We start from the raw sequence: 20,449 nt of genomic DNA on the forward strand, positions 1-20,449 counted from the left end.
CCCAGAGGCTTGGGACCTGCTCCCACCCCGTGGAGGCCTGGGGCCTGCTCCTCGTCCGCCCTTCACCTATGGAGGCCTGGGGGCCAGAAATGCATGCAGTCAGAGCTCTTTTCTACCCTGGAGGAGCCTAGCCAGTCACAGTAGTCGGATCTTGGCAAAGTGCAAGCAGGAGAGGAGGCCCCTGGTAAGTGGATCTGACTTTGGGAATTGCTGAAACGAGGAGTTGGGGGCAGGAGGGTTGCAGAAAGCAGGCTTGTCTCCCACCTCATGCCTAGTTTGAACGGCAGAACAGGCTGTTGATACACTCCCTCACTTCATGGGAATCTCCCTCAGAGATCTCCAGGAAACTCTCATGGAGATATTGGGCAATCTGCTGCTGCAGGTTCCTCGGCAGAGCTTCTTTGTTTCTTGCCCCATTAATGGTAACTTTCCCACGCCATTGTGCCCTCACGGGGTTGGGGGGGGGACCATTGCTGCACGCAGGTTAGCTGCAAAGGGGCCAGGGCGGAAGCTGCAGGCTTGGAGAAGATCCTCCCTTGATTCCCTGCTCACCCTCAGCAGCAAGATCTCTTCCATAATGATCACCTCCTGTGGAAAGTGTGGGGACAGGAATGATTATCAGGCCCACCCTACAGTGCTGGCTCTCCCCAAGAGCCACCTGCCCAACATACAGCAGGGTCCGAGAACAGCGATTTACCATGCCCCTGCGGCTACTCACCATTTTGGGGGTCTTGTGGCTTTTGTGTGCTTGCCTGGGGTCAGCCAGTTAGTGACAGGTATGTGAGTACTGGCTGTGTTTTAAAGCACTGAAACAGTGTTGTCTGTGTTGCAAACAATACTGCTTCTGTAAAATGTTGCATTTAAACTTCTCAGAGATGAGCTTGGGAGCACAGCCTCCCTCTTTGTTATGGGCGGCAGAATGGTTGCAAAGAATTAGGAAGCATCCAAGAAGAACTAAGGAGGACTTTATGCGTGAGGTTATGATGCACTCCGCCGCCGAGAAAAAGGAATTGAAGGAGTGGCGGGACAGCGAGAAGAGGGACCGAAAGGAGAACGCACTACACCAGAAAGAAGCCACGGAGCGGCTCTTATCAGTTATGGAGCGCCAAGCGGACATGCTGCAGGCAGTACTAGCTCTTCAAACCGAGCACCTCCGTGCCCGCCTTCCCCAGCAGCTGCTGTCGCAAAACTCTTTCCCATGCGTAGCCCCCCCCCACACACACACACCCTGCCAACACACTCTTATCAACCCCCTGGCTCCAGTTTGTACCTGCTGCATTCCACTCCTACCTGGTCACAGTCCAGCCCTGTGGACTCACTGCACTCAACACCTGTCCCTCTGTAGTTTAGCCCTGTTGAAGTACAGCACCCATGGCATTGTACTCCAAAGGAGAAGGGTGGGTATGATCCCTGGACATACACAAATCTATAGTCATTCCTGGACCTCTCCGCCTCTTGAGACCTTCTCTTCCCCCATCCCCCTCCCTGCTGATGATTTTTTTTCATTTGATTCTCTCCTCTGGTTATTGTCTTTGAATAAAAGAATTGTGTTTGTTTGAAAGCAATCTTTATTCTATTAAGTGAAAGCAAAAAGAGACTGCAAAGCAACATGCAATTATGTTAAGTCCCCTTCTTGCATCATGGGCACCAATCACCTCCTTACAAGCACTGCAGTCCTGAGCACAGCAACAAATATTAGTGGCTTTCAGCTTCAAATTGCTGCCTCAAAGCATCCTTGATCCTTATAGCCCTGCACTGTGCCCCTCTAATAGCCCTAGTCTCTGGCTGTTCAAACTCAGTCTCCAGGTGCTGAGCCGCTGTGGTCCGGTGCTGAGAGAAGCTTTTACCCTTCCCTTCACAAATATTATGGAGCATACAGCACGCGGCTATAAGCATAGGAATAGTGTCATCGGCCATGTCCAGCTTCCCCTACAGGCATCGCCAGCGGGCTTTTAAATGGCCAAATGCACACTCAAGTCATTCTGCGCTTGCTCAGCTTGTTGTTGAACTGCTTCTTGGTGCTGTCAAATTGCCCCGTGTATGGCTTCATGAACCACGGCATTAAGGGGTAAGCGGGGTCTCCCAGGATCACAATGGGCATTTCGACTTCCCCTACAGTGATCATCTGGTCTGGGAAGAAAGTCCCTGCTTGCAGCTTCCTGAACAGGCCAGTGTTCTGAAAGATGTGTGCGTCATGCACCTTTCCGGGCCAGCCTGCGTTAATGTCTGTGAAACGCCCATGGTGATCCACAAGCGCCTGGAGAACCATTGAGAAATACCCCTTGCGATTAATGTACTCGGTGGGTAGGTGGTCTAGTTCCAGATTTGGAATGTGCGTGCCATGTATTGCCCCTCCGCAGTTAAGAAAGCCCATTTGTGCAAAGCCATCCACAATTTCACGTATGTTGCCCACAGTCACGGTCTTTTGGAGCGGGATGCGATTAATGGCCCTGCACACTTCCATCAACACGACTGCAACAGTCGACTTTCCCACTCCGAACTGGTTAGCGACCGATTGGTAGCAGTCTGGAGTAGCCAGCTTCCACAGTGCAATCGCTACGTGCTTCTCCAGCGACAGGGCAGCTCTCATTCTCATGTCCTTGCATCGCAGGGCTAGGGTGAGTTCATCACACAGTCCCATGAATGTGGCTTTCCTCATCTGAAAGTTCTGCAGCCACTGCTTGTCATCCCAGACATGCATCACGATGTGATCCCACCACTCAGTGCTTGTTTCCCCGAGACCAAAAGTAGTGTTCCACTGTGGTCAGCACCTCCATGAATGACACAAGCGTTCTCGTGTCATAGCTAGTATGTGTGGCGAGATCAATGTCACACTCCTTTTGCCTTTGTAGTTTAAGGAATAACTCCACTGACACTCGTGATGTGTTGGTCAGTGCGAGCAGCATTCTGGTCAACAGTTTGGGATCCATTCCTGCAGCCAGAAAGAGGCAGGAGAGGGCGTGCCGTTCACAAACTGTTGAAAGATGATGCCAAATGAGGATAGAAGCACAGGGATTGCTGGGATGCGAAGCAATGCATTACGGGGCATTGGGACAGGGAACAGGATGCCCTATGACCCCTTCCGCCTTCCCACAAGTCTTAGTGGCAAAAGAGAAAGAGGTGCTCTGTGGGATAGGTGCCCAGGGTGCACCGCTCCGAATAGCACCGCAAGTGCTGCAAGTGTGAACACGCTATTGCGCAGGCAGCTGTCAGTGTGAACACACAACAGTGGTTTTCCTTCAGTGCTCTCTGAGCGGTGCTAAAACTGCCGGTGCTGTAACTTTGCAAGTGTAGATGTGCCCTAAATTGTAGAACTGGGAGATGAAACATACAGGTTCTCTTCCTCTCTCTGCCACATGCTTTGTGACCTTGGTCAGGCCACTTGGACCCAGATCCTCAAAATCTTAGGTACCTAACTCTTATTGATTTCAATGGCAGTTAGGCACTTAAATTCCTTTGAGGATCTGGGCTTTAACCTTTCAATGCACCAATTTCAGTATCTGAAACATGGGGCCAATATTTGCATATGCCCACAGGGGTGTTGTGATTAATTAAAAATGTTTACAAAGCACTCGAAATATGCTCTAAAAGTGCAGAGTTGGATTTATTACAATATATTCTCCCAAGAATCCTCACATACTTTTCAAATTAATACACAAATTAAAAGTATCCTATGTAAGAATTAGCAATATATATAATCAGTGATAGTCACTTGACACATCCTGTGTGTGTATACACACAAACTACATCTAGTATATATGTAAACTACTTCCTATACATACTGTAGGCTGTTTATGGTTTGTGTGGTAAATAAATAGGGAACACATTTATGGAATGCAGCTGTGTTACAAAAGCAACACTACTTAGCAGATGAAGAGAAGAACTTGAAATCCAATTAAACTGCAGTGGGAATTTAGTTTGGCAGGATAAAATTACCAGTGATAGAATCTGAATATATTGGGCCTGCTTTTCAAAAAGCTAGGCACACCATTGTGCCTCTTCATTGGGCAGCTGGCTGACTTTCCTTCTCACATTGCTCATTGCAATAACTCCTCTCATTGCCTTAAAGGAATAGGTGGCTTGTCTGCTTCTATGCTGTGGTCCTAGCGTGTCTTACTTGAACTGTGCTCTGATGAGCTTGGGCTCTGGGGTGCTCCAAACCCTACAGGTTTGCCAGATTGGGAGTTAGATTCCCCTCAGATCTCAGAGATTTCAGCAGGGATTGTTTGTGCAGAGATTCAGCATAGAAACAGCTGGACCCTGATTTTTTTATAGTAGGAAATAAGGGTACTTAAAAGTAGTATAGGGGAAGAGGAGCTTATTTACTGGCAAATAAGGCCAAGTAACAATGAAAGTTAAAATTTAAAAACCCATTCTACCCAAGGCATAACATCTGAAGGCGTATGCATTATACATACTCACTCCCTTCTGTTTGGTTTTCATTTTAACACTTCCCAGGAATGTATTGGTTTTTGTTATAAAAAATGAAAAGAGAGGTGAAAAATGGTGCAAAAAAATTTATCTCAGTTTTCTGGGTAAACGTTGAGGCTAATGTTGGGGGGATGGGAGGACAGAAAAACAGCAACAATTAGTGAAAAGTAAGGATATTGAGAGTAAAAGCAGCTTAATGCTGTTTTATTTCATGAACTAGTAACTACGTACATATGCACATGTATGCATCTATATGTGTGTATCTTCCATTATATTGCCTTACTTAGCAGACAGCTTCACATTTTCACTTAGATTAATTTATTATTAACATCTATTTAATGTATTGGATTTTCTTAACATAATCAGTATTTTCATGTACGTAAGTGATCCAAAACTTGAGCAAAAATTGGTAAAAAAACAAATAATAGCTTTTGTAAAACCTGGGAAACTTTCCTTAAAAATCGGTAAAAACTGAAAATGAAGGGCTTTTATTATACTATAATGGCTTCTTGGAAGGGCTACTGAAATCCCTTGGTATTTGGCACTTAGTTGCCTACCCGAGGCATGTTGGTCTAATGTATTTATTTTCTAGATTGCACATTTATAAATATATTCATCAGCAAAGAGGATACACAGTGCATTATTTACTGTTCTTAAGTGGTATTTCTGCATGTTCTGAGGACATTCTGCACCAAAAAATTAAAAATTCTGCACACAGTATTTTAAAATTCTGCAAGTTTTATTTGTCAATGAATAAATAAAGAGGCTCCAGCATGGCAGTGTGGAGCACAGGCTACTGGCTGGACGAAGGTGGGAGATAACCCTGCAGCACCCCCACCCCCGGGACACACTCAATGGTGAAGCTGCACCTGACACAGCATAAGGCCTGGACTTGCCCACACCCTGGGGCTCTGTGCCAGGCACACCAGGTGTGGGGCAGGCAGGCTCAACCAGGCAAGATCCAAGTGTAGAGGGGCTCAGTGTGGAGGGATAAAGGTGTGGGGATGAGAGGCTTCTGTGTGGGACAATCTAGGTGCAGGCAGCTCAGTGGGGGGGATCTGGATGCACAGAGGCTCATTGGGGTCAGTGTCGTGGAGGTCTGGATGTGGTGACTCAAGGTGATATGGGAAGGGGGCTCATTACTGGAGGTTTGAGTGCAGGGAACTCAGTGGGGGGAGTGGTCTGGGTGCAGGGGTTGAGGTTCAGTGGGGTGGGGTTCAGGTATGCGGTGCTAGGGGGGTTCTGGATGTATGGGGTGAGGGTTGGCAGGGGTGTCTGGGTATGAGAGGTCTGGATGCACAGGGGTTAGGTGGATGGGGGAGCAGCTCCCCGTACAATGATCCCTCCCCCCCACAGCTGAGGAGCGATGGGGGCAGGAAGCAGGGGTGGATGCTGAGCTTCCTGTAGCTGGGGGAGGTTGCTGGGGATAGGTCTGACACAGCCCCAGCCACTCCTTACAGGGGCAGAGGAAGTCCTGTCCTCTCCTGCCTCCAGCCCAGCCGGGACTAGCAGCTGATCCCGGCTCAAGGTAGGTGCCACTGGCTGGGATGTCCTCAGCCCCAGGGTGATTTACCTCTCTTCTGGCTGCCTGAAACAATGTACCTGCACTGCTAGGGAGTGGTGTGTGACTGCTCTTGCAACTTCCCTTTGCTTCCCTGTCAGAAAGTCATTTTTTTCTGTGGGGAAGCAAAGAAATCTGCAGGGGACATGAATTCTGCACATGCACAGTGGCGCAGAATTCCCCCAGGAGTAGTTTGTGTTTTTTCAGAACTGCATTTGAAATTGGGGGCTAGCAATTTGAAAATCTGCTGAGCCTTTGAGCTGCTTACAGTCTGTTGTTGTTTAATCTGATTCTGATATTTATCATCTTTATTTCCTGCTAGAGGGCATATTTATCACACATTATTTTTCCTTTTTATCAGAACAATAGCACATTGCAATTCAAAAAAAGGATTGGATGTCCTAAAAAAACATTTGGGGTCTTTGTCCAAGGAATAAATGCTTAGAAGGCACCTTGTGGCATCACTGACTACTAAAATGCAATCTAGTTATATAAGGGTAAATCTGTCACTGCCCCCTCTTCTCTCTCCTCCTTCCCCTTCCCCACCATTCCCCCTCGGTCAATGCAGAATTCACTGCATGCTGCAAAACCAATGTGGTATCATTGAAGAGCGGCAGTAGTGGGACAGAATTCGGGGATCTCAAACCAGTTGTGCACAGCTACATGGATTAGCCATGTAATCCAGCAACACAGGCAGGTTGAGGGAAGAGTTGAGAGCAGGCTCAGTAATGTTACCGGTCCACCAGTCATTCCCATCAAAGAGCTGCAGCTCAGCTTCAGAGAACATCTTCCCCCACAAACTCATCAGGTCTCTCCAGTGCCCAGTCTGGTTGATTGGGCTGTGCAGTGGGGTCAGGATTTGCCATTTAATGCAATGAAACTGTCAGTGGCAGCAGATGGAATAGACTGGAAATAACTTCAGAACAAGAACCACTGGTTGTCTTTCTTGCAAATGACAGGTATCAGAGTGGTAGCTGTGTTAGTCTGTATCAGCAAAAACAACGAGGAGTACTTGTGGCACCTTAAAGACTAACGAATTTATTTGGGCATAAGCTTTTGTGGGCTAGAACAGAGTAAAAGAATCTCTGCATTAGTTTTGGGCTGATAGGCCTTTTTTAGTGGCAAAAATATTCATTTAAGTGAGCATTTTAAAAGGCAGATGTTACAAGTGATGGTGATTTACGTGGGTTCTTGGGCACTGTTGTTGCATAAATCCACTGACTGCTGCCAGTCTGGCTTCTGAACTTGGCTGAGCTATTCTCTAGAAAATTTGGCCAGATTGCAGAACACATGATGAGTGAGTTACACGTAAATTTTCTGTGGAAAAAATTGTGTGATAGGGACATCATGTTCATTAGATCTCTCATTCCATGACTGGCCTTCCTATTCCAGATTCTAGATGGCCAAAAACCTGACTTTCACATCTACTGAACCACTTTCTTTTTGAATTTTTGGCTGACTTTACACTCCCCAAAGTAATAGAATATCTGCCAGCAGTGTGTACTTGGATCACAACATACCAGTAACTTTTCTCTGTACTTTTTCTAACATTTAGAAGGAGGAAGGTCTCCTCTACCCACAGTGGTACTATGACTTTAATTAACGTATCACATTTTTGAACATTGATGGCAACTGATTATGAATATTTCTGACAATTATAGTAGGCTTGCTGTCTGGCAGGCTCAGAGAACCCCTTCTTTTCTTAAATAAGCTCACTATATTATTACTATTTATCCTTACAGTTCATACAGTTTTAAACTGTAGTGCAGTGGTTCTCAACCAGGGGTATGCGTACCCCTGGGGTATGCAGAGATCTTCCAGGGGGCATGTCAATTCATCTAGATATTTGCCTAGTTTTTCAACAAGCTACATGAAAAGCACTAGCCTTATTTTAGCACATATATGAAACTGCAGATTTAAATTATACTGAAATAGCAAACAAGAAAGCAGAAGAAATATTTCAACAAGCCAGTTTGCCTTGTTACCTGTGTACGCTAGCAGTCCAATATTTTTTGCCGCTTCGGCTCTCTGTTCCAGGGGTAGTTGTGTGTTCCTCACATTGGTGCCATATCTAACAATTTTTTGCTTATGAAAAATGCTGCCAGTTGGATTGTAGGGCTCTTCCTTCACAGAAGAGAAAAAGGTTTTGATGTAAGTTTCATAACAAGCTTGGAGCTTCTTAAACATACTTTCAGTGACTCCTCAAGAAGTTGTCCTTAATGACTTTCTTCAATGTGTGTAGAAATCTGTGTGCTCTGAAATTAAATAGGAAACAGCTGGAAAGCAACAGTATTCTGATTTTGAAGAAAATAATTCAGGTTAGTAACTAAGCAACACTTTAGAATAAAGTTAATAAACAGAATGAAAAATGGAAGCAGCTCTTTGTTGTAACACAGAATCTGATGACATCAGAGGATTTATTTTAGCAAATGAATGTTCTATGCCCTAATGCCCCCATTTCATTGTAACACATTATCATCTTCAGATGTCTGAATGTAAATGTGTTCAGTTGGTTTAAAACAGGGGTTCTCAAACTGGGAGTCGGGACCCCTCAGAGGGTCGTGAGGTTATTACATGGGGGGGTGCGAGCTGTCAGCCTCCACCCCAAACCCCACTTTGCCTCCAGCATTTATAATGGTGTTAAATATATAAACAAGTGTTTTTAATTTATAAGGGGGGGGTCGCACTCAGAGGCTTGCTATGTGAAAGGGGTCACCAGTATAATAGTTTGAGAACCACTGGTTTAAAACAACGTGTGCAGCATGCTATAACCAGGGGCTGTACGCTTATTTTAGAGTAGGGAGGGAAGGAACAACAGAAACCAGACACGAGCCTATTATATTTCCAAAATAATGTTTTTATTTAAAACACGATTAAAATAATTTCTCGTTTTGCTTTGCTGAAATTCAGATAATACCAATCACATAATGATTACCCCCCACCCTGGGTCTAGTGTTGTGAAAAAGCTCTACATCTTAAATAAATCTGGCTTGAAATGCCTTGTGTAGATGGTGGGTACTGGAGACTAGCATTAGAGCAGGGGTAGGCAACCTATGGCACGCATGCCAAAGGCGGCACGTGAGCTGATTTTCAGTGGCACTCACACTGCCCGGGTCCTGGCCACCGGTCCGGGGGGCTCTGCATTTTAATATAATTTTAAATGAAGCTTCTTAAACATTTTAAAAACCTTATTTACTTTACATACAACAATAGTTTAGTTATATATTATAGACTTATAGAAAGAGACCTTCTAAAAACGTTAAAATGTATTACTGGCACGCGAAACCTTAAATCAGAGTGAATAAATGAAGACTCGGCACACCACTTCTGAAAGGTTGCTGACCCCTGCATTAGATCATTGGCTCCATATTTCTTTGACTTCAGCTAATCATACCCCTCCACCTTTCCATGCTGATTTTTCTTCCCTTTGTTTTTTCTGCCTTTTTTGTATGTGTTTTTGGTTTTAATAACTAAAACAATCTGTCACTATAGCATCTCCTGGCCAGCAGAAATTTAGGGCTACAAATCTAGTCACCCAGGAAAAGGCAAAAGAGGAAAAAAAACAAGCTAGCATTGCAATTTTTGCCACTGAATTCCATGAGAAGCTGCAGTACCGTGTAAAACCCTAAATTAACAGCATACAGGGGCCCAGCCGCATTCACATGTTTCCAAGAACTCCTGGATGTAGTGAAAACCAGAGCACTTAGGTAGTGTTGCACCAAGGTTTAACCATGATTAGCTGACATGATGCTGAACAGGACTTCCCCTTGGCTACGCTAATTGCAAAGTAGTGGATAGCATTGTTATTTAACTAGACTTTTCAAAGTTGTGTCTTAATTTTGTAGTGGAGACAAGACCTGTCAAAACAGAACTAGTAACCCCTTCCCCAGATGTTCTTATGAAATACCTTCATGATAGTATATCAGTACAACAGTGAATCTCTACTTGCAGATTGTTTCCTGGGAGACATCCTACTGCACAAAGAGAGCTGCCACAAGTAGCAAACTAAGACCTTAATTAACTATTTTGGGGATTTGCCCCAGTGTCAGCCTGAAGGGAGTTGCACCATTGAGAACTGAGGCTTTCCTTGTCCACAACGGATGGGCTGTGCCCTGGGACAGCTACAGTGATTAGTGGCCACTGATGGCTGGTGCTGGGGGCCAATTTCCAGTGTAGACAAAAACCTGAGAAATGTGTATTAAGGTTATTTAGTCCTCACAGTGGAGAAGGTTGAGCACACACATTTTATAGTTTGGACCAATGTATTTAGTGATTAAAAATATTCTTTATTATAACTTAAATGTGATAGGAAATATGAGTACAAATGCCACAAAGCTAGAAGGCAAAAAATAAGCAGATGTCAGAACAAAAGAACATGATGGGAGAATCAGCTCATGCAGTAGCTGCGATATAAAAACCATGACATGGTTATTTAACCTTCTGTAAAAAGAGCCTATTTCCTTCAGTAAACAAGTAAATATTTTAGACTGTACAAATGTATCTTTAATTAAAGGAAGAATATATATATATATGTATATATATATTTATAAATATACAGCTGTATGTACATTGTTGGTAACATTCACAGTCAGAAAAACTGTCTGCCAATGTATTTGGCGCACAAGGCTTCTTTTTGAAGTGAACTATTAGTGATCATTTTCTGTGTAGTCTATCAGAAGCTGGATGTTTTAATTAACATCTAAATAGTATTTCATGTCAGATGTACTATAGTACAACAATGCTCTTCTGTTAAGTTAACAGAAGAGGTGAGTGTAACTTAAGGGCTATAATCAATAGTTTGAATCACTCAGTCTTTCATACTTGGAGTTGGAGGGGGAGGAAACGCTTTTATTTGCACCCTGTCTTTAACAGCTCCAAGGTCCTCTTTAGTTTGCTTTAATTCTTTATACTGAAATTACTCTATAGCAAGCTGCTATGCACTAGCCAGAGTGCATGTAGCCCACTCCTTCCTGTAACCTAGGAAACAAAAATGGCTTCAGGGATTCATGCAATTGTATTATATTCACTTTTTCTTTTTGAACAATGAGCACATGTAACCTTCCATTTATTTCTATAAAACCTACGTAATTGCTTGATAGCACAAGCAAATCCCTGGATTAATCATGGTTCATTACTGGAGGGTGAGAGGGAGGAAATAAAAGACCAGCGCAGAGGCATTTAAAATGAGTCAGTGAAATAACATCTCCTGGGGTTTACAGCCTGTTGTTTCTGGAGGCAAAACTTGATTTGAAGAAACTTGATCTATATTTCATCGGTAAAATAGATCTGGGTAGCTGAGTTTCAGTCCATGCTGCTATAATGCTGCTAGGAACCCTGCAAGGTATCCAACACTTAGCACAATGTGGAGAGAAAGCTGCTTTGTAGCTCCACTTGGTTTGTTCCCTACTTTTCCTTTTTAGATGCAGCATCACATTTCAAGCGTACACAACAACAACTTCAATAAAACAAGTGCAAAATTGTGTAAAAGTATTAAGATGCTGAATTCTAAAATCTTATAGAAGTTTGCTGAGAATGATTTACTGCAACTACATCATTTACTCTGAAGCACTTGAAGCATTGTCTTCAACATACAACTGTTCCATCATAAGCTAGGAAGAAAAGCCAATAGGAACTCAATAACTGGAATTTACACTTTTTTTTTCCCCTTAAAAAGTCTATAAGTTGCTAACTTTCAGGACATTCTTTAGCATTCTTCAAAAGGTTGTTTGTTTTTAAAGCAGTTAAATTACAGCACCGTTCCAGTTAATGTGAACAGTGATAATGACTGTTAACTGTTAGGCAGATTATCTTGAGTCTAAAAAGCTGTGGCAACTTCAGTCCCCCGACGGCCTCCAACTTTAACAAATTCCCGAGGAAATTTATCCAGCTGTTCATATGCCAGTCGCCCATCTTCACCTGAACACAAAAGAGTAAAGTATAAATAAAACGTTGCATCATTTGTGTACACAAAATCCCACACCCTGCACTCCTTTCTGTGGAAAGAATTGCTTTGCTGATGACTTTTTCTACAGGAATTTTCATATGTTCAGTGCAAATTAAGAAATTAGCCACAAAAATTGAGCGTGCTGTGAATGTTCAAACTATTCCTTAAAAACTTTTACTCTGCATCTCTGTGGTAGTAGATAATCCACATACTGTTTACTTGCATAAATATATTGGAACACCATTGCCTATTCTTTTCCACTGTCTGTCTTCTCAAAAAGCTATCTTCTACCAAATGTTTTTGCATGATATATAAAAATTCTTGCTATCAGTTTCACACCACATTTTCAGAGGAGATGGGTTAATATGTAATAGCATGGTGGTCAGAGTGTAATTTTTAAATTTTATTTGTACAGGCAATCTACTAAATTCACTGATGGTGTAGTAAGGTTTCAGTTTTATATGAAATTGTGTAAAATTGTGGGCACTTAAATAATCAAAATAAATAGGCAAAGGAAGGATTTGAGTCAATTAAAACAGGATATACTTTCATCTTTAATGAGAGCTACGGCTCTGTAATTAAGGAGTATGGATTTGCAGATGGTCTGAATAGCATTACAAAATGTTTGGGCTAAGTGGAGAAGATTTGTTTGGAGCAAAGATGAAACAGGTGAGCCTTGTGATCATGTGATGCTGTTTGCACTGGTGTGCTGCTAAATGGTCTGTGTCTTTCCAAGCTAAGTTTACCTACGTCACAAATAGAAAAGAGTAAGCAGTGCTTTTGGTGTGTCTTATCAGCTTTCCTTTTTCATTATTGTTTTCTGTTTGAACTTCATCACATTATGTCCACTCTAACTAATATTTTGCATGTGCTTTCAGAGAAGTGAATGAGGTCTCCATGTGCCATAAGGCAGGTCAGAGTGGCAATGTGATCTTTTACACAACCAACCTTGGGTTAAGGATTTTTTTTGTGTCTCAAGCAATACCATATCCAATAACAGAATGAATTCTTGGTGAGCCAATAAGAACGCCCATACTGGGTGAGACCAAAGGTCCATCTAGCCCAGGGATCGGCAACCTTTGGCACCTGGCCGGTCAGGGAAATCCGCTGGCGGGCCAGGGCGGTTTCTTTAACTGCAGCCTCCACAGGTTCGGCCTATCGCAGCTCCCACTGGCCGCGGTTCGCCGTTCCAGGCCAATGGGGGCTGCGGGAAGTGGCGTGGGCCGAGGGATGTGCTGGCTGCCGCTTCCCGCAGTCCCCATTGGCATGGAACGGCGAACCGCGGCCAGTGGGAGCTGCGATCGGCTGAACCTGCAGAGGCTGCAGGTAAACAAACCAGCCTGCCAGTGGATTTCCCTGACGGGCCGCGTGCCAAAGGTTGCCAATCCCTGATCTAGCCCAGTATCCTGTCTTCCGACAGTGGCCAATGTCAGGTGTCCCAGAGGGAATAAACAGAACAGGTAATCATCAAGTGATCCATTCCCAGCTTCTGGCAAGCAAAGGCTAGGGACACCATCCCTGCCCATCCTGGCTAATAGCCTTTGGTGGACCTATCCTCCATCAATTTATCTAGTTCTTTTTTGAACCCTGTTACAGTCTTGGCCTTCACAACATCCTCTGGCAAAGAGTTCCACAGGTTGACTGTGCATTGTGTGAAGAAATACTTCCTTTTGTTTGTTTTAAACCTGCTGCCTATTAATTACATTTGGTGACCCCTAGTTCTTGTGTTAGGAGGAGTAAATAACATTTCCTTATTTACTGTCTCCACACCAGTTATGATTTTATAGATCTCCATCATATCCCCCCTTAGTCATCTCTTTTCAAACCTGCAAAGTCACAGTCTTATTAATCTCTCCTCATTTGGAAGCTGTTCCATACCATGAATCATTTTTGTTGCCTTTTTCTGTAGCTTTTCCAGTTCCAATACATCTTTTTTGAAAGGGGGCAACCAGATCTGCATGCAGTATTCAATATGTGGCGTACCATGGATTTATAGAGGCAATATGATATTTTCTGTATTATCTATCCCTTTCTTAATGGTTTCCAACAGTCTGTTAGCTTTTTTGACTGCACTGCATACTGAATGGATGTTTTCAGAGAATTATCCACAATGACTCCAAGATGTCTTTCTTCAGTGGTAACAGCTAATTTAGACCCCACCATTTTATATATATAGTTGGGATTATGTTTTCCAATGTGCATTACTTTGCATTTATCAAAATTGAATTTCATCTGCCATTTTGTTGCCCAGTTTTGTGAGGTTCCTTTGTAAAACTCTTTGCAGTCTGCTTTGGACTTAACTATTTTGAGTAGTTTTGTTTTCCCAGATCATTTATGAATATGCTGAACAGTACTGGTCCCAATAAAGACCCCTGGAGGACACCACTATTTACCTCTTTTTGTTCTGAAAACAGACCACTTATTCATACCCTTTGCTTCCTATATTTTAACCAGTTACTGATCCATGAGAGGACCTTCCCATGACAGCTTACTTTGCTTGAGAGTCTTTGGTGAGGGACTTTGTCAAAGGCTTTCCGAAAATCTAAGTACACTATATCCATTGGATCACCCTTGTCCACATGCTCGTTGACACTCCCCCCTCAAAGAATTCTAATAGATTGGTTAGGCATGATTTCCCTTTATAAAAAACATGTTAACTCTTCCCCAACAAATAGTTTTCATCTATGTGTCTGATAGTTCTGTTCTTTACTATAGTTTCAACCAGTTTGCCCAGTACTGAAGTCAGGCTTACCGGCCTATAATTGCTGAGATCGCCTCTGGAGCTTTTTTAAAATTGGGGTCACATTAGCTATCCTCCAGTTATCTGGTACAGAAGCTGACTTAAATGATAGGTTACATACCACAGTTGTTAGTTCTGCAATTTCACATTTGAGTTCCTTCAGAACTCTTGGGTGAATACCATTTGATCCTAGTGATTTATTACTATTTAGTTTATCAATTTGTTCCGAAACCTATTATAATGGCACCTCAATCAGGGACAGTTAGTCAGATTTGTCACCTAAAAAGAATGGCTAAGGTTTGGGAATCTCCCTCGCATCCTCAGCTGTGAAGACCAATGCAAAGAATTCATTTAGTTTCTCCCCAGTGGTCTTATCCCCTTTCTGTGCTCCTTTAGCATCTCGATCGTCCAGTGGCCCCACTGGTTGTTTAGCAGGCTTCCTGCTTTTGATGTACTTAACATTTTTGCTGTTACTTTTTGAGTCTTTGTCTAGCTGTTCTTCACATTGTTTTTTGGCCTTCCTAATTATATTTTTACACTTCACTTGCCAGAGTTTATGCTCCTTTCTATTTTCCTCACTAGGATTTAACTTCCATTTTTTAAAGGATGCCTTTTTGCCTCTCACTGCTTCTTTTACTTGGTTGTTTAGCCACAGTGGCACTTTTTTGGTTCTCTTACTATGGTTTTTAATTTGAGGTATACATTTAAGTTGAGCGTCTATTATGGTGTCTTTAAGAAGTTTCCATGCAGCTTGTCAGTGAGTGTGATAAACTGCAAAGAGTGTTTGAAGAACTTGTGTAACTTTCGCTGAAGTGGTGCATCTAGCCTCATTCAAATACTCAGTTGCTCTGCAATAGTGGGCTTAGGTCCTGGGTATCTCCATGGGAAAGAGTACGGGCAAAAGGAATCTCCCCTTCCCCACTGACACAGAGTAGCTGCAGAGCTGCTTTTAGTGATTACTCCAGCCTAATGACTGACTAAACCCCCAACATCTGCCTGCCACGAGGAGGCAGAATGGAGGGATCTACACAGTTGCTTCCCCCCCCCCCCAAATTAATCTGGCCCAGTCGATTTAACAACCAAGAAGACTTCACATCCACAAAGGTGGAGGCTGGATGTGCCCCTCTGTGCCTGATCCTGCATTCTTTCATATTCAAAACTTCTGTGAACATCAGTTTCAGGTGCATAAAGAATGCTGGATCAGATCCTCAGCGTGTTTCTCCTTTATTAAACACTAGTACACCAGTTGTAATGAAAATAGCTGCTTGGTTAGTGAGAAGTGAGTGCACTGTTACAAGAGAAGAGACACTATTGTGAAAATCATTATAGTGCAGAGGGTCACAAAGTCCTCTATGCTATTCTAGTTGAATCCTGCTGTGGGGCTATGTAGGAGGAAAGCTAGTGAGGGGAATCTGTGGACTATCAAAGAGGCTTCATGACAGCCCTGCAGAGGGTGAGCTTGGTGTGGGTCAGGGGAATTTAACTCCTTGCAACATGTAAAAAAGGGGCTGTGACCATTCTTCCAGCTCACGAGCGGTCATAGCAATAATGGGGGACAGAGCAGCACTGCCCGCAGGACCCCAGTATATCACTGTCCCTCTTACACTAAATAGTATCTGCTCATACAGTCTGTGCATGCAGAGTGAATTTCATAGAATATCACCTCTATGAGCCACAAGGAACTAGTTAAATCTTAATCTCCCTGCTCCCTGACAAGGTTGCCAGTATAACTGTTATAGCTATGGCCCCGGGGTACGCTGTGGCAAGGTCCCTGGACCCTGGGGAAGCAGAGCTGAAGTTCTGTTGCAGCTTCATTTAAATTAAGAAATTTTTTTTTAATGAAATATGGAAATATTCCAGTCAGTGTAGAAGCCCTAGTGGTGGTAACATTTGTATTACATTTTAAGCTGTTCCCCACATTTTCACTTTTCAGAGTGCTGCTGGGGCTTTTTTAATTGACACTGTACCAATGCATTGCAGCAGCTATCTGGTGGAAAGGGAAGTTTTGCCAGCTGAGCAGAGAACAGATCACGCTTTTGGCCCCTGAGGAGATGTGGGAGGCAATCTGGGGTTGGATGTTCCTGCTGAAATGATCACCAGTGGACCAGTTAACAATTAACACCCTACTGAGATGAAAAGGCCAGTTTACATCTCACAGATTTATTGTTTCCAGTTATCTGCAGACTCAAAAAGACCATCAGTATACTGTACACTGTTCATGTTTGGAAGGGTTTCTTCATAGCTGCGAGGGCTAGAGACTTAATTGTTAAGAAAATTGTATCTTTGATTCTGAAAAGAAGTTCAGCAGGGATTGGATTCCCTGCCTGCAGAACCCCAGCATTCCCAAGAGCTCTGGTTATTAATATCCCTTTTCTTTCTCTGTACTTTTCCCCACCCTATATACATTGATCTGCAAGGTAAATGAGATTGATTTGGTTGCTCTTGCTTTCTGTCCCAAGGTTAATTTTATTTGGGTTTGAGAAAAGAAGGCCAAATTTGGGGCTATATAGAGGGATTAGTAACATGCTGGTTTGTCATGGTATGTGTCAGTGTAATTTACTGGCTGAGGGCACAAGGGGGCAGAGTTGTAGGGAAAACCCCCCCACCAATAGGGCCACGTCAGAAGGTGTAAGTTAGATCAATGTTTCTCAGTGACTGGTCTGTAGACTGGTGCCAGTCCCTGAGATCTCCCTGACACAGTTTACAAAGGCAGCAAGCTGGTCCCTGGTATCAAAAAGGTTGAGAAACACTAAGTTAGAAAACCTACCCCTTTTCTCATCTTACTTTGCACAGGGTAGGCCTTTATGGAATTTTTAATATTTGTGGTCCAGGTTGCCAGCAAGGTATTTCTGTTAGGGTCAGTTCCTTCTCAACCATTTTTAGCTTCTCTTCTTCCTCCTTTTTGTATGATTTTCCCCTCCTCCCCCTGTTTTGGTCCAATTTCTTTTGGTTTCTTTTTAAGCTGTTTGAGTCTACAGGTCCAGTTGTATTTTTATTGTCTTAAAATGTGTATGCTTCTTGGCTGTGTTAAGTAGATACTTAACACATACAACAGTAAAATAAATAGAACACACACAACTCACCAAGAGAGAGAAGGGTTTCAGCCGCTACTTTTCTGATTTCTTCATTGTCAGATTGGCAGAGCGTAACTAGCATTTTAATACTTTCAGTAGCCTAGAAAGTGAAAAAATGGGTGTTGACATTACCAGTTACTATCTATTCGTATTCTTGTGTGGGTATACATAAACCTCCTTCTCCCCATCTCTCTCCCACCCCAAACACATACAAACAGTGATTTGCATCTCTGTGTTTGAGCTCAATTTGTTGCTTTCCCAGAGAGCGAGGAGTAACTCTGTTCTGTACTTCTGATGCAAAAATCTCAGACCTTTGGACAGAGCAACAGTTGTGATTGCCCTTGCCATGGGTGCTACAACTGTGAAAGTGGTCATGAGTGGAACAGAGATGGGTGCTGTCCCATCACACCAGAAAGAAGGTGTTTAAAGGAACATAGATTATGTGGCTCCAAAGTATGAGATGACTTATTCTAATTTTTTTTTAAAAGTTTAATTTGATGTCTTTTTCCAAATAGCGATTCTCTTCTTCTCTTCTGGTTCTTATATACTTTACCCATCACTGTAGTATCTGAGCACTTTCCATTTGCGCATTAAGCAACATAACTATCTGTCCTGGTTCATTCTCTCCCATCTCCTCTGCAGGAGGAGAATAGCAGAAAAACCCAGCCAACGGGGTAGGACTAAGGTTAGGGTGGGTGTGCAGGTCAGCTAAGAGTAAAATCTCAAGTGTTTCCATTTTCCATTGTAGGCAGGTTCTTCACAGATTCATAGATTTTTAAAGGGGCTATTAGATCATCTAGGGTGACCTCCCGTATAACATGGGCCTTTAAATTTCACACAGCTACCCCTGTACTTAGCCCAATAACTTGTGTTTGGCTAAAGCATATCTTCCCAGAAGTCCCCAAATCTTGATCTCTTGGTAGTTTGCTCCAGTGGTTAATCAGCCTCACTGTTAAAAATATGTATCTTTATTTCTAATTGGAACTGTGTGGCTTCAGCTTCCACCGTTAGTTCTTTTATACCTTTCTCTGCTAGATTAAAGAGCCCTTTAGAACCAGTTATTCTAGTAGTATTAATGGTATAATGCCCTTATGTCCTATGGGTATCTGCGCATAATCACTGCATGGGTCTTGTTTGAGCTGGAAGGTCATAGTTACAGAAGGTGCATTGTCCCATAATAGCTAGAGGATATTGCTGTATGCACATAAGGATACAGGGACTGATATGTGGCTACACTGTACAGTTATATTCTCCGGAGGGCAGTTTCGAGAGGGATCACCACTCTGTAATGTCTATATCTCATGAAATATTACCTTTTTTTTTTTTTTTTAACTGCAGCTACCTAATTTCAGGGACCATATGAGGGTTCAGGGATTGAGAACAGCTATTATATCTCCATCTCTCTCTCTCCCCGCCCCCCTCCCCCCTTTACAATTTTTGGCTATGTCCATTATAATTTTGCTCAAGACGACAGTTTTTTTCACCTCTACCAAGACTCCGTACTCGGGATTTTTTTTTCCCCCCATGTAGGACATACCCTCTATCGCCTAAGATAAATAAGATCCTTTTTATCAAGGCACAAAGAGACAGATGCATAATTAATCATCAGAAACTGATTGCTTTAAAAACCAAGATTCTAAACAATTCAGGCCAACAAGCCATTTGTAAAATATCAGGGCACAAAATACAAAATATAAAGCAATGCTCATGTTGCTGCTGCTGTTTGCGTCTTGCTGTATGTGCATCTCTGTGCTCAGGAGGCTCTATTGCAGGGGGTCTCAAACTTAATTGCACCACGACCCCCTTCTGACAACAAAAATTACTACACAATCTCAGGAGGGGGCGACCGAAGCCTGAGTGAGCCCACCTGAGCCCCATTGCCCTGGGTGTGGGGGGGCCAAAGCCTGAGCCCCAGTGCTTGGGGTGGGAGGCAAATCTGAAGCCCAAGGACTTCAGCCCCAGGCAGGGGGTGTGTAACCTGAGTCCTGCCACCCAGGGCTGAAGCCGAAGCCTGAGCCCCGCCACGCAGGGCTGAAGCCCTTGAGCTTCAGCTTTGGCTCTGGGTTGTGGGGCTTGGGCTCCAGCAAGTCTAAGCCAGCCCTGGGGACCCTATTAAAATAAGGTCCCAACCCACAGTTTGAGAACCGCTGTTCTATTGAATAGAATCTTTACTTTGTTCTCCCATGGAAGTTCAAAGCAAGAACAAAGTTCAACAACTGATTGCATCACATTTTACCTGAAGGCATTTCAGTGCCATACAAGCTGCTTTCTGTAGGTGGAGGTTAGGCTGTGTTAGCACTTCACAGTAGTAAATTAGAGCCTGGAAAACAGAGAAGGACATCAATTAAGTTGTTTTGTAGCGGTGTTGAGCAGAAAAGTGAAAGTAATGTATGTATCACTACATTTCCAAACACGGAAAACCAAATTACCTAACAATGTGAATACAGGAACGAAAAGGAAAAATCATCATGTATTGGGTAATTGGATGGCTCTGGATATGATAATGGGGTATATCACTGATTGAAATCCAGCCCAAGTTTTGTGATGTATGTGGGAAGAGCTAGTGGTCTTGGTCCAGTTCTTAGCAAGAGAGTGTGCACATTAAAGCAATCAACAACAATTGGTGCCCTTGATGGAAGTTTCTCAGAGAGGCCATGAAGTAAGTGGGTCACGATGGAGACTGAACTGCTCTCTCCCCT

The 20,449-nt window shown here is 43.2% G+C and overlaps 2 protein-coding genes across 2 annotated transcripts in view; both read right to left on the bottom strand.

Annotated features, from left to right (window-relative positions):
* ARMH2 (armadillo like helical domain containing 2) overlaps positions 1 to 9,402 on the bottom strand; it is a 10,667-nt gene extending 1,265 nt beyond the window's left edge. Inside the window, exons 1-2 of the mRNA XM_029913994.1 lie at positions 9,387 to 9,402; positions 7,978 to 8,190 (exon numbers count right to left, since the gene is read on the bottom strand). Of these exons, the coding sequence (XP_029769854.1) occupies positions 7,978 to 8,190; positions 9,387 to 9,402 (229 nt within the window). The remainder of the gene's footprint in view (positions 1 to 7,977; positions 8,191 to 9,386) is intronic.
* An 890-nt stretch (positions 9,403 to 10,292) lies between these two features.
* Positions 10,293 to 20,449, bottom strand: part of RIPOR2 (RHO family interacting cell polarization regulator 2) — a 180,873-nt gene continuing 170,716 nt past the window's right edge. Inside the window, exons 20-22 of the mRNA XM_026660576.2 lie at positions 19,987 to 20,070; positions 17,760 to 17,850; positions 10,293 to 11,908 (exon numbers count right to left, since the gene is read on the bottom strand). Coding sequence (XP_026516361.1) covers positions 11,808 to 11,908; positions 17,760 to 17,850; positions 19,987 to 20,070 — 276 coding nt within the window. The 3' untranslated portion in view covers positions 10,293 to 11,807. The remainder of the gene's footprint in view (positions 11,909 to 17,759; positions 17,851 to 19,986; positions 20,071 to 20,449) is intronic.

The sequence above is a fragment of the Terrapene carolina genome, unplaced genomic scaffold, assembly GCF_002925995.2.
Source record: "Terrapene carolina triunguis isolate 2854851 unplaced genomic scaffold, T_m_triunguis-2.0 Scaffold58, whole genome shotgun sequence".
Lineage (NCBI taxonomy): Eukaryota > Metazoa > Chordata > Testudines > Emydidae > Terrapene > Terrapene triunguis.